The sequence below is a fragment of the Cyprinodon variegatus genome, unplaced genomic scaffold, assembly GCF_000732505.1.
Source record: "Cyprinodon variegatus isolate N-32 unplaced genomic scaffold, C_variegatus-1.0 Scaffold1467, whole genome shotgun sequence".
Taxonomy (NCBI): domain Eukaryota; kingdom Metazoa; phylum Chordata; class Actinopteri; order Cyprinodontiformes; family Cyprinodontidae; genus Cyprinodon; species Cyprinodon variegatus.
In genome coordinates, this window is record NW_015151920.1 from 128,264 (window position 1) to 143,062 (window position 14,799).

General features: G+C 39.6%; 1 protein-coding gene across 1 annotated transcript in view; it reads right to left on the minus strand.

Moving 5' to 3' along the window:
- The window catches only part of LOC107103501 (glutamate receptor ionotropic, kainate 2), a gene marked incomplete at its 5' end in the record, with an annotated part of 137,989 nt that extends 125,703 nt beyond the window's left edge, over window positions 1-12,286 (minus strand). The window contains 3 exons of the mRNA XM_015403221.1: window positions 4,242-4,355; window positions 9,817-9,924; window positions 12,143-12,286. Of these exons, the coding sequence (XP_015258707.1) occupies window positions 4,242-4,355; window positions 9,817-9,924; window positions 12,143-12,286 (366 nt within the window). The remainder of the gene's footprint in view (window positions 1-4,241; window positions 4,356-9,816; window positions 9,925-12,142) is intronic.
- Window positions 12,287-14,799: the final 2,513 nt, after the last annotated feature.

The following is a 14,799-nucleotide window of genomic DNA, read 5'->3' on the forward strand; positions in this document are numbered from 1 at the left end:
GTGTGTGTGTGTGTGTGTGTGTGTGTTTGGTGGGGGACAAACACTGTGTGGTCCCAGGTCTGTCAGCTGCCCTGCTCAGAAATATGGGGTAGTGAAAAGCTGCAGGGTTCAGGGCCATATATGCCCCTGAGACCACGGCTGCACTAGATGTACACTCAATACTGAGCACCAACATTCATTAAAAAAGGCGTTTACTCATAAGGTGGAGAGTGGTGCAGCAAAAAGGAAACAGAGAAGTTCATAGCAGTGAATTGGGCCCTAAATCTTTGCAGACAATCAAACTGGGAAACGGTTGCATGTGCTGGAAAACTGTTCTAATGTGTTTATATAATCTTAGAGAGAGTAAACAAGGCTTTTTATTTTCCTCTATATACAAAAGAAATTCCAGGCTGAGTTACTCGGCTGAATGAGCTCCACTTCCTGCTCAATTCAAGACATTCCACAGTACATTATCTCCTGCTAGAGCCCAAAGGTACTCCATTTCCTCTGCAATATTACGCCACTGATTACCAAAGTAGATAAACTGTTGATAGGCCAAGATCCTAACAGTAATTACATCATGTTTTATAGTACATAATCCTTGAGAAAATGATGAGAAGCTGGATGAAAGTGTGCATCAATCAAATGTAACAAACCCAATTATTGTCACCCCTCCCTCCTTTTTCCTCACTGCTCACAGCCATCACACAGCTCCCCATGACTCAATCCTGATATGGCAATTACAGCTGCAGAGAGTCTTTGCTAATAACTGCAATCCAATCACTTCACAGCGTGTGCGGAAGGAAAGAAGGACCAAGATAAATAATGACAACCCGCAATTTACTTGATATTGTTATTTTTACGCTTCTCTCCTGAATAACAGGATCCTCACTGGCTGTCATTTCGCTCAGATCTCAGTTTCCTTCTTTGGTCATGCCTTCTGCACGACGAGGAGCCTCTGACCCTGCTTTGCATTCAGACAAATGCTTAAAAATGTTCACTTATAAAACACAGCAGGTCCCTAAATCAATCAGCAGCATTCATGGTTCAAATTTAATGATTAAAACATATTTGAAATCTTTATGTGCATTTTTAGCCAAACATATTGATAATAAATATGCAATTTAAAACAATTGCATTCATGTCATAACATGCTGATGGTGTTGGATATGAAGGTTAGACTTTAGTTTACCTGCTGAGGAAAAACTAACGAGATTTATGAGTCGCCAAGATTTGCTGATTAAGTGCAGACGTGGTGCTGAGAGCCTCATGTACTCAGTTGGCAGAGCAGAAATGAACAAAACGTGATTCTGAAGTTGATGCAGAATAGAACACAATAGAGTAGAACAGAACAGAATAGAATTAAACAGATATAAAAAAAAAAGAATTAGATAGAATAGAATAAAATAAAACAAAACAAAATGCAATATAATAAAGTACAATTGAATAGAAAAAAATAGAATAAATAGAAAAGAATAGAATGAAATTAAATAGAATAGAATAAAATAGAATTGAAAAAATAAAATAGATTATAATGAAATAAAACAGACTAGAATAAAATAGAATAGAACATTGGGGAGATTTTAGGTGTACAAACAGAGAAAGGACAGGTTGACCAAAGCCTGTAGATTCACTCAGATGTAAATATATACAAAGAAATTGACACTATAGAAAACAACACTCTACAGGTATTAAAATCATTTATGGAGATTCAAAGAAATGTGTAACTCATCCCTTCCCAGGTCAGGTCTTCTGGAAAGGGAAGCTTTTCCAGTTCCACATTTTCCTCTCCACTGTCGCTACAAGCATGATTAGTGGGAGGGATTGCTGAAGAGTCAATGAGTCGATGCAATCAGCTGGTTTTCCTTAGACTGAAATTCCGTAAAAGTTTTTAAAAAATCGTAAAAATAATCCTCTGGACTTGGTTTCCAAGGTTTGAAGACGTGTCGCTTCCCGTCCAGGAAGCTTTCTCGATTCAAAATGTCTGGATCCGCAGTGAGTTTGAGTCTTTATATAGACAAGGCCTTGTATCGCTTGGAAACATGCAAATTGAAACTGACAAGCGGGTCGTTTGGTTCCATTGTTAGCCTGTAATATTTGAAACCTGTCTATGATTCTGAAGGCCGGTTGGTAAAGAAGGGATTGTTCACCTGGCTGAAGAGAGGAGGTGCTTTGTTCCTCTGTGATGGGGTGGGGGTGTGGTGATATCTGGAAGGGATCAACTCAATCACTGAATTGTAAGTTTTTGGAAGCTGGAATCTGAGTCCACCACCTCTGTTTAAAGTTGTTTTTTCTGTCTTAACAGAGATGCTTCCTTCCTCTCAAACCACCTAGTTTCTTTATCCAGAATGTGGACATTCTGGTCCTCTAAAAAATGTCCTTTGTCCACAAGATGTAGGTGTACTGCGGAGTCTTGTCCAGAGGAGGGCGCTCTTCTGTGTTGGGCCATGCGTCTGTGGAGAGGTAGTTTGGTTTCTCCAATATAAAGATCAGATCATTTATCGCTGCATTGAACAGCAGACACCACTCTGCTCATATTGGGTCTGGGGTTTTTATTTGTTTAAGGGTTTGGTTTGAAATGTTCTGGGATTTTGTGTTCGGAGAAAATCCTCTTGAGCTTTTCAGAGACTCCAGCAACATAAGGGATTGTGATGTTTTAATTTTCTCACCACCATCTTCTGCTGCGTGTCTTTTGGATTTCCATGCTGATTTGATAAACGTCCACTTAGATTAAAAACTTTTAAATCAATCTGACTGGATGATCTGGTGAACTGTAAAGTGCATTGAGATGACGCGTTGTGAATTGGCGCCATAAAATTAAACTGAATTAATAATAATTGAACATTATTGACCTCACATTGGAGAAATTTACCTCTGGAGCAGTGGGCTGCCATTGTGCGGCGCCCGGGGAGCAGTGTGGGGTTATGGGTCTTTGCTCAGAGACCCAGAGTGTCAGTCTGTGGGAGTGGGGCTCAAACTCAGAACCTCAGGATTCCAAGCTCTATGCCCTAACCACTAGGCCGCCTCTCCCGGCCTAGTGTGAATTAACCCCCACACTGCTCCCCGGGCGGTGCACAATGGCAGCCCACTGCTCCCCAAGGGGGATGGGTTAAATGAAAGTTCATTTCGTTGCTCTGTACTTGTGAGAGTGGAATGACAATAAAAGCTGGAGTGAATTCATTTAAAACAGAAGGAAAACAGACGGAAACTGGCTGATAAGACATTCATTGAAAAATCGTAACAGTGAATTCTTAACAAAAGAGTCATAATGGAATCTAAAAGGTTGGAACGATTTTTAAACAGTCTTTTACTCATAGTTTATCCTGACTCTCTCGGTTGTGAAATCATTGGGAAGAAAAATGCTCAGTTTCTCTGATAAATTACTCAACAGGAGGCAGAGCCATAAAGCATGAAATCTTATTGGACAATCAATCAGTTAATTTTCCCTTGCCTGAGTCTACTTCCACCAAATTGGCATCTCCACAGTGGTGAAGTCAACTGGCAATTTGGGAGAGAAGTGCTTTGAGGTACTCTGCTTCAATTGAATCAGAGAGCAACATCCCTAGAAAGTGCTCTGAAAAGAAAGGGCAGTACGAGCACAGCGCTGGAAGATGTTTCAAGAGGAAAGGCTCCAAAATAATAACATCTTTACAGCAAGCGTGTTATGGCTGAGAGCTGCTCTGGCCTTGTGCTGGTAAAAGAAAAAAAACTGCTGTTTCAATTTGATTTGCTCTAAATAAACACAGAAAACCGCTGCATTGAGTTTGCACATTGTTGGCAGTAAATGAGAGCGAGAAGTCATTCTTTTCCATTTGCAGACTTCATTACACAGATGTAATCTCATTCTGATGTTTACCAGCTGCAATTTTAAGGTTCTTTCTCTTGCTGCTGCTGAAGATCTGACTTTGATGGAAAAAGGAAAAGTTTATTAAAGAAGACTTACTACTGATTTTTGTAAAAAGTGTCTTTACAAAAATGAGTTTTTCTACAATATCTTAATATTGGTAAAGTATCCGTTTATTTATTAATGAACGGCCAAATATTAACATTAAACTTGGCTTGCTTTAGATTTAGAAAGGATTTCAACTTGTGATGGTTTTTGCTCATGTACCATCCTGAAATGGCACTTTAAGGACTCAACGCCTCATTTTCACCAATAGAAGTCAATAGAAAGGCCACACAGCTATACTGTGGCACTGGGTGTGTGTGTGTGTGTGTGTGTGTGTGTGTGTTTAGAAGATGAAAAACAAAAGGAGGTTTACCAGTATGGTGGAGACGATGAGAGATCGGTTGGACAATGAATCAGAGACATTAGTCGTCTTTCCCTTCTGGTTGTCAGTCATATTCAGGCCACTCGCTGGGTCCCAGGTACCAATCTGTAAAAAAGAAACAATATTTTGGTCCCGCCTGAAGAATCTTAAGCAATAAGGCTGAAATAATAAGTGTTTTAGAAAGTTATTATTTGGAATTTTTATTATAATATTTAGAATGTATTGATTCAAGTACAAAATATTCTCAACATTTAGTGCCAAATTAATATCACAACAAGGTGAAATCCATTTTCGAACCTTCAAATTGCACAGAACTATTTTTTACAATCCTTTTTGATGGCAAAACTTATGACTTTGTGTAATTACAATACAGAAAGATTCAAATGTTGTATTTGTTCACTGCAAATATTTAAATCTAAATAAGTAGTTTAGATTTTTTCTTCAATTGAGGAGGTAAGTGAGACACTTTGCAAATGGAACAAGATCATTTACATTTAAAATAAGAAAAAAAAAACTGCATTGTCTTATTTAAAGTACATACTATCTAATTATCTTATTTTAAGATTTAAAATACTCATTCCATTAGCTAATGATCCTATTTACCTACTAAAATTAATCAAAAACACAGTTGATTTAAGACATTTTTACTTATTTGTAGATTGTTTTTTGCAGTGTTTGTTTTACAGTGCACCATCCTTAATGCGTTTTTTGCTTCTATCCAATTCAGCTCCTCATAGAGATGATCTGTGTTGCTCCCTGAGGAAACAGTTGACAGCAACGTGACCCCTAAACCCTTTCTCGGCAGCTTTCTTCAGACACCCACGGGGAGCACGTTACAGCTGATCTAAGAATCTGATCGGCGTCGTAGCCTTTCGAGGGCTTGACCAGTGGGAGGGAGGAAAATACACGCTTGAGAAGCAAAGAGGAAGAGGACAGCAAAGACATCAAATTATGCCTCAAGGCCTTTCATGTTCTTTCTGAACTCTTACTTTAAATTGTAAAGTCAGGCCTCTTTAACACCATCTGCTGCTCTTCAAGCAGCCCCTCAACCCAGAGCATTACCAGAGGGGACCGCAAACACTCCAACCCACAGCCGCCACACGCTCCGCAGGGTGATCTCGCTGAGTGCTCGAGATGGTCTTTGCAATTGCAAATCAATCCTTTAATTCAGGTTTCATGAGGCTGGAGGGCTTTTGAATGAGTTTTTATTAATGGAGTAAATTATTCAAGGCGGTTCGTGCACGCATCGTACATAGACCAAAGGTCAGGAGATGCTGAGAGGAATGCACCACTGAGAATAATGAAGTTTAAAGTACTTGCAGTTCCGCGAGAGGATATTATTTCTATCAGTTGCATTAGCTGCTGTCCTCTTTTGAAGATCTTGTCAATGTTTGAGTACCAAACAGTGCAGTTCTACTTTTCTCTGGAAAGAAGGTGCTCCTCTGCATAGGGGAACTTAAACATAACTGAAGAAGATACGCTGTGATGGTAACAGACGTATGTTATTGTTGTTTTGAAGCCAGACACAAATAAAATGTTATCCCCTATTGTGTGCTAGAAGAAAATCAACCAGAGCTAGGAGAGTAAATTCAGCTGTTTTAGCCGGGAATAGGGAAAAGTTTGGAAGAGAGATAAAAAAAAATAGTGTACTGCACTGCAGAATAAGTTTTTTTCTCTTCAAATAAGTGCATTTTTTCTTGAATTGAGGAGGAAATGTAAAAAAAAAAAATGGTTTAATAGATTTAAATTTAAAATAAGAAAGAAAAAACAATGGCATTGTCTTATTTCAATTGCATGTTATCTAATTATTTTATTTCAAGAGAAAAAAATACTCATTCAATTCAATTCAGTTTATTTCTATAGCTCCAATTTGCAACACGTCATCTCAAGACACTTTACAATTCAATTCAGATCATACAGTCAAATTAATTCAAAGTTTTCCATCTAAGGAAAACCAGTTGATTGCATCGACTCATTGACTCTTCAGCAATCCCTCACACTAAGCATGTTTGTAGCGACAGTGGAGAGGAAAAACTAATTTTTAACAGGAAGGAACCTCCAGCAGAACCATTAGCAGATCATTTTATTTACCTACTCAAATTAAGGGTAAATCTTACTTAATTTGAGAAAGTGTTACTTATTTCTAGATCACTTTTGCAGTGTGTTATCAAGAATGTTACAAGTAGAAAAGAAATGGATTACACACTCCAAAAAAGATCTAGAAATAGGCAAAAAGTGAGAAAAATGAAGTGTATTTACACTTAGTTTGAGAAGGTAAATAATATGATTTCCCAATGAGTATTTTTACTCATAAAATAACATAATTAGATAAAATCCACTTGAAATAAGACAATGGATTTTTCTTATTCTAAATGTAAATTGTCTAATTCCATTGGCAAAAAGGCTCACTTGCATGGCTAACAGGGCTAAATGGTGCTACTCCGGCAGGTAGCTGCTGTCAGCAGTGCATTTTCCAGGGAGACGATTGTGCCTTGTAGGAGAAACAGGAACAGGTCAACAGTTTTAACATCATTGAAGAAAAGCAGATGGTTCTGCTGGAGGTTTCTTCCTGTTAAAAGGTAGTTTTCCTCTCCGCTGTCGCCACATACATGCTTGGTGTGAGTGATTGCTGAAGAGTCCCTGATGTGATGCAATGAATTGAATTTATTTTTTTCTGTAAAGTGCCTTGAGACGAAATGTTAATAATTGGCGCTATATAAATGAACTAAATTGAATTAAATTAGTCTTAACTCTTTTATTCTATTATCTAAATCATTCACTTAAATGCAAAGACTGAGAAGAAATCCTAGCCATCTCTTCTTGTGAATCTTTGACATGCATCAGACAGCATTTGAATGAGCATCTGAATTTTTTCGGGTTGCATCAGATTTCATTTAGCATTGAAAGCAGTTAGAACTAGCAGGACTGAAGGAATAAAAAAAAAACATTTCAGTCTGAGCTTTAGGCATTTCATTCTCACTGTCAGTGACTTTAAATCTAATTATGAATTCCAGAAAAATGATCTCATTTAAGATAGAGTTGTATTTTATAACTTTTATAAACAAACAATGAAGCCAGAAATGTTTTAGCTGACTTGGCAGTATGCTGACTGAGCCGATTAAAATCTCCAGCATTTCACCCAGTTTTCCAGAGATAGTCTATGGAATAAAGAAGTCTGGCTATAAAGAGGTTAAATCTGAGTTGAAAATGCTTTTCTATCAACATGTCAGTGATTTCATCCTACTAGATTTCCACGTTTATAGTAACTCAATGCTAACCTAGCATCCTTCTGTTAAAACCTAAGGTTTAACTAATACCCGTTTCCCACTGGCTGAAAATCCCCATTTAAACCCAGGAGCAATGGACTTTCAGTGGCAGTGGGAACAACTCACTGACGCCTGTCTACCCGGGTCAAATAACTCGGCAAGAGACCCACGTTAAAATCGCCTCGGCTCTGATCAGCAGGCTGTAGGAACACCAGAACCGGGTTGACACGCTAAATTACAGTTTACCATTGAATGCAACTTACGGACGTCAACACACATTCTGATCAAACAAGCAGAAACAACCCTGATTCCATTAGATAAACATGGAGCAGCTCTGGTAACTGACTATGCCCTGGCTTTCTAACATGCTGCTCTCCATTGTTTACTTTCCTGATTACTGGTGACATCATCAAAGCTAACCCAGCGTGATGGTGTCACTAGAAACGCAGCGGCGGGGGGACACGGCTTGCCAACAGGGGGTTAGACTCGCTTTTTTTTGTTGGTGGGGAAGGGAGCCAAAAGCTGAGTGTTAGCGGGTCGAACCATGTTTGAAAAACACATGATGAGCTGCTATTTTCAGTGGGAAAGATGCTATATATTATTAACAATAACTCATTGATAACCAAGCATCCTCCTGTCAAAGACCAGGGTTTAACATACAAACATACTGGAGGATAAATGGTGAATTAGATCAACATTGGATTCTATTCAGGGTTATCAAGGTAGATGCAGATAAACAGTAAATTACACTCACCGGCCACTTTATTAGGTACACCTGTCCAACTGCTCGTTAACACTTAATTTCTAAGCAGCCAATCACATGGCAGCAACTCAGTGCATTTAGGCATGTAGACATGGTCAAGACAATCTCCTGCAGTTCAAAGCGAGCATCAGTTTGGGGAAGAAAGGTGATTTGAGTGACTTTGAACGTGGCATGATTGTTGGTGCCAGAAGGGCTGGTCTGAGTATTTCAGAAACTGCTGATCTACTGGGATTTTCACGCACAACCATCTCTAGGGTTTACAGAGAATGGTCCGAAAAAGAAAAAACATCCAGTGAGTGGCAGTTCTGTGGGCGGAAATGCCTTGTTGATGCCAGAGGTCAGAGGAGAATGGCCAGACTGGTTGGAGCTGATAGAAGGGCAACAGTGACTCAAATAACCACCCGTTACAACCAAGGTGGGCAGAAGAGCATCTCTGAACGCACAGTACGTGGAACTTTGAGGCAGATGGGCTACAGCAGCAGAAGACCACACCGGGTGCCACTCCTTTCAGCTAAGAACAGGAAACTGAGGCTACAATTTGCACAAGCTCATGGAAATTGGACAATAGAAGATTGGAAAAACGTTGCCTGGTCTGATGAGTCTGGATTTCTGCTGCGACATTCGGATGGTAGGGTCAGAATTTGGCGTCTACAACATGAAAGCATGGATCCATCCTGCTTTGTATCAACGGTTCAGGCTGGTGGTGGTGGTGTCATGGTGTGGGGAATATTTTCTTGGCACTCTTTGGGCCCCTTGGTACCAATTGAGCATCGTTGCAACGCCACAGCCTACCTGAGTATTGTTGCTGACCATGTCCATCCCTTTATGACCACAATGTACCCAACTTCTGATGGCTACTTTCAGCAGGATAATGCGCCATGTCATAAAGCTGGAATCATCTCAGACTGGTTTCTTGAACATGACAATGAGTTCACTGTACTCAAATGGCCTCCACAGTCACCAGATCTCAATCCAATAGAGCATCTTTGGGATGTGGTGGAACGGGAGATTCGCATCATGGATGTGCAGCCGACAAATCTGCGGCAACTGTGTGATGCCATCATGTCAATATGGACCAAACTCCCTGAGGAATGCTTCCAGCACCTTGTTGAATCTATGCCACCAAGAATTGAGGCAGTTCTGAAGGCAAAAGGGGGTCCAACCCGTTACTAGCATGGGGTACCTAATAAAGTGGCCAGTGAGTGTATGTCACATTAGTTAGAGTTGTTTTAGGAGGTTTTGAAATGTTGATCCCCTTTACAGTTCTGCACTATTTTGTTTTTTTTGCTATAACACAAAATCAAAGGAATTGATGTATGGAGATCAAATCCGGATCCTTTGAGTTCTGATGTCAATAAAAAGCTGGAAATGATTCAATACTGAAGCCTTTCTGAGAGGTGAATAGATTATTGGATGTTCATCTATAATTATTCTGTAGTGGAGGAGCCCTTTTCTGCACACTGATCATTGAACTTTGTATTCATTGTGTTTTATGAAACAGCAGATTCACACACAAACAAATGAGGAAAATCCGAACCTTTTCGAGTCCGTCTTCTTTAAGGCTAATAACATCGAGGTCAAAGTCTGTCCTCAGGCCGTTGGTCCTGTTGAAAGAGATTCTTCCAGTGAGGCCATCCCAGTGAGCCTGCAGGCAGAAGAAGTGAGACACAGCTCATCAGAGGAGACAATAAACCAGCGACATCAAGTCTGCATCTCTGCTCTCAGATAGCGCTTTGATGGCAGCCTTGAAAGAAACAGCCCAGAAGTCTTCCGCTCCTCCGTTTGTGTAAAGCCTTTTCTGTTCGGGGTGTCTAAATAGACTCGGAGTCTGTGTTTGTGACAGTGGGAAAGCAATTACCCTATCTTTACAGATATTTAGAACTGTGATGGAATACAGTGCAGCATGAAAGTGACTCACAACAGAGATGGCTTCTAGCCTGGCGTGGAAAATCATCACAGTGATTCTAGCAGACGGGAGAGAATGCACTTCAGGGCCCATTTTTGAATCAGTGAGTGGGAGAAACAAATCTGGAAGTTCCTCTACGAGCTACTCAAAAACCTTTATGACACTGCAGTGGGTGGCTCCGTGTCTGAGTACCACTTCATTTCTGGAAGTGCTGTGGAATATCTGAGGATGCATTACTTTAGCGGAGATCACTGGAAGATTGTATTGCTTACTAAAAAACAAGAAACATCCACTTTAGGTCATCATCAGATAATGATTCTCATGAATTTATATTATTATTTCCATATCTCTATTTTTCTCTTTTCTGGCCTATGTTAAATTTTTCTTCCTAATTGATCTTATGAAATTATTATTATTTGAAAAGACACTTTTGAAATGAATTGACCTATGAGCTTTTAATTGTATGGAAGCGTTCGTGTCTCTCCCATACTTTTTCATGGTGGTTTTCTCAAGAAAACAAGTTAATTTTCTCATCTAATGATAACAAAAGCGTTTTTTTTTTTTGTGATTATGAGATAATTGGTGTGTGTTAAAACTGATAACATCCTTCAATAACATAACAGCAGGACAGGATTCATGGCAGCCTATGTGCAATCCAGTAAATAATCCTGTGTTTAACTTTTAGGTAAAGAGACGACATTGTTGGTTTGATGATTTGCTTCCACTTCTGATTCATAAGCATTTAGACCTATGCGGTGTTCTCTCACCAGGTGTTTTCTGAACAGGCCCGATGTTATGTCTGTAAAAGCTGTAAAATGCATTAATCCCCAAAACTAGCCAGATTTTCATTAAAAAACAATCACATTTATTTCTACCGTATTCCATGCGATCATACACCACAACCTGACAATCAGTCAAAAGAAAAAGAAAGTAAAAAAACTAAAGATTTCGCCTGCATGCGGTACTGCGACTCCACATTATGGGCCCCGCAGGCATGGATGGACTGGGAATCCTGGGCGGTTGGCCAGCCTCATTCATTACTCAGACAGGTTAATCATCTCGTTATCTCAGGAAATCAATAACTGTTTTCTGGAGATAACAACATAATTATCCTGTTATCTCGAGAAAATATTTAATGGTTTAACCGTGATAACGAGATACTTATGTCATTATCTCGAGAAGACAAAGGAAAAAAAAAAGTTGCGTAGGACCGCTCTGGGCTTCCGTATAATTGACACCATTTCTGCCCATCTTTCCCTAAACAGAGGTAAGTCCACCTGTAGTGTGTTACATGGTTCCTTGGTTCGTCTGTGACCTCCTACAGCCATCCTCAATGCACACCTGAGATAATCTGACAGCGAAGGTTCACTGCCTTTCCATTTCTTTCTTCATTTGTGGATAATTGACTCTCTCTGTGGTTCACTGAGCCCCAAAGCCTTAGAAATGGCTTCGTAACTCTTTCCAGGTAGACAAATGTCAGGGATTTGGTTTCTTACATTTCTGTAAAATGGGGTTTGGTGTATTGCTTATTTAGGATATGTTGTCAACAATCTCTGTTTACATAACTTCTATGTTCCTCAGGTCAGGAAGTCATCAGCTTACATCTGTTCATTTATGATTTCACAGCAGAGGTAATTTTATAGATTTAAAGAGTATTGTTTCCCCCTTATGGAAATTAACCAGATCTTATGATGCAGTAAACTGCTGCCATTTCAGGTAAACAGAACCTTTGGTCCGTTATAGGAGCACCGTGAAGTCTGGTTAAAAAAAAAGAATTTTGATTATGTAACATATTTCCATAAGAACACCGTATTTTCATTTCTCCATTTTCCCATTTTGCCACCCTGATTTACATTCTCCCCTCATCTGGCTCTCTGAGAGCATCTGTGTTGTGTGTGAAGGAGCTGCGTATGCTGAGAGTTGACACCGAATGGCGAGCAGGTAGACTAGGATCTACCTCTTTGATGAGGGCCATGAAGCGATTCCCAAAGCGCCAAGGCTTGTGTCGGTTGCACTGTAATGAACTGACAGTGATCTGCTGAGACTGCTGCACAGCCACGGCCACCACATGCACGGCATCGTACATCAGCGCGGCGTCCGTCTGCAAACAAGACAGGGGAGAAGCAGAAGGTCATTAACATGGAAGAGAGCTCCCAGCAGATCAGCGGGAATATATGCAGAGTGGAGAACATGTTGGTGGATTGGTATCAAAATCAAAGCTTTATTTCAAAGCTCCGTTCTTACATCTTTAGCATGGACAAGGTCACAATGTATGTAATGAATGTCTCTAGACAATCCGGTCATTTTCTGCAATGATCATTAATTTAAATGGATTTCAGCAATAGTAATACATTTATTATGAGAACAAAAAGTTCAGCCACCTTTAAGTCAACTGTCAAGTTTTCTTTATTTCCAGAAATTATTGCTGCATTTTTGTTTTTTTTTTTGTTTTTTTTTTTTTGTTGGGTAAAGGTCTCAAGACCTTGTAAAAAGGTACTTTTATACGAAACGCAAACAGCCACACTGCAAAAACAATCTAGAAGTAAAAATGTCTTATATTAAGTGTATCTACTTTACATTAAGTGTATAAATGTCTTTATAATTATAATTTTTATTTTTTCTGACACTTTTTATGTTTTTGTACGGTGACCTTGAGTGTCCAGAAAGGTGCCTTTTTAAATAAAATGTATTATTATTATTATTATTATTTACCCTTAAATTTAGTATGTAAATAAGACGATTTGCCAATAGTTATATTTACTGTTGAAATAGGTTAATTAGATAATATGCACTTGAAAGAAGACATAATACAATTGTTTTCTCTTGTTTTAAAAGTAAATTGTCTTTTTCCATTGGCAAAGTGTCTCAGATGACAGCTCACTTCAAGAAAAAATGCCCTTATTTTAAGAAAAAATGACTTATTTAGATTTCAATACTTTGCAGTGCAATTTTCAGCGTGGTTTTGCCTGCCGTTGGCCGCATGACATTTCACTTTTCCTTCACTTGCAGTTTGCCCAAATAGCGCATTTCACTGCATCAGCAACAGAAATAGCGTCTATGGCATGCTCTTTAACATTCAATCCCTAAACTGGGTATTAATTACTGATGTCTGTAACATTATCTGATTGTCAAGACTCCTGTCTCTGTGTTTCTGTGTTTGTCTCCCTTCCTCCACCAGGAGGCGCCTGGTTCTGGTCCGCCTCCTCACACACCTGTTCATGGTTTCCTCGTTAAACGGACCGTTCTTTAGCTGCTGACTGACACTACCTCGACGCCAGAGTGTTTGCCAGTTTTGGGTACTCTAGCAAAGGTGAGTTTTGCTGAGCCAAACTGAGTTCTTGTCAACCTGAGTTTTAACATTGTTTTTGTCTTTGCCTCTCGGCAGGAAGTCATCCTGCAAACTGGATTTTTCGGACCCTCTCTCCCTGGAAGGATCATCTGAGCTTCAAACTGAGCTGGGGTTACAAACAGGAGGTTTGGATCCACTTTCCCCAAGAGATCGTTTGAGCTTTACACTGAGAAAGGGATTCATCTCCACTACGACCCGTTCAAGTACCGCAGGAAATCAGAGTGGCAGTTAGCTTCTCTGTTCACCTACAAACAACCGCATCCTGGGTAAACCCTGTCCACCCTCCACCGAATCAGACAAACACTGGAACTACAGCATACAGACTGGAGTCTAGGATTCAACAACTTCTCTGGAAACGTGAGTCGGCAACCAAATCCTCTTCTCCAAGTTCACGAATCAAATTTCCCACTGAGCCTGAACTAATCGCTGTGTCTTCCCCTCACTTTTCAGTTCCGGTTGAGCAGTGTTCAGAGCAACACATCTCTCTGCATTATCTCTTCAATAAAACCTGTTAAACCTTTTCTCCTGGTCTCCCTGTTTGGTTTTCAGCATTTGGGTCTGAACTTTAAGTAAAATCATGACACTGATTAGAATTTGACTTATCTGTTATCCCGTTTCACTGCTAAGATGCAAACAATGTTAGCCGTGCATGTTATAGGGTTTGTTATTACAGATATCTGCATTGAAGCTGCAGATGTCTGCTACTCTTATTGTACCCTGAAAACAAATATCTGTAATTCCATTTTATATTTGCCACAATTTTGTTGGAAAATATCATCAAATGAAGATATCTGGATTGGCCTTTCTTTATGTTGTGGTCGGGAAATTTAGTTTCTCTTATTTCATATATTAATTTATGCTATTTACTCATTATAAAAGTTTTCACTCAGTCTGTTTCACATGCAACGCCACGTAATTCTCCTGCGTGAGGGTGTTTATAGACAAGAAAGACCTTCTTCCCATAACAAACCAGATTCTTTCTCAAGGTTTATTCATAACATGTTACTGTTTAACTAAACTGTCTGTAATTTGTTTTGACTCTGACTACATTTTATTATTGTAAGTAAGAGGGAAGAAACGCTGCCCAGTCAGAACAGGGCTGATTAGCGTTCAATAAGGGCCGTATGATGAACTGTTCTCTCTTTGCAAAGATAAATGTTGGGAGCTGGAGAAGTTCCACCTTTCTCCAGCAGAGTCCGCCGTGGATCCTCTGAGTGAGCCTCCTGCACAGCTGCAGCTCATCAAGATCATCAGAGGATCCACTA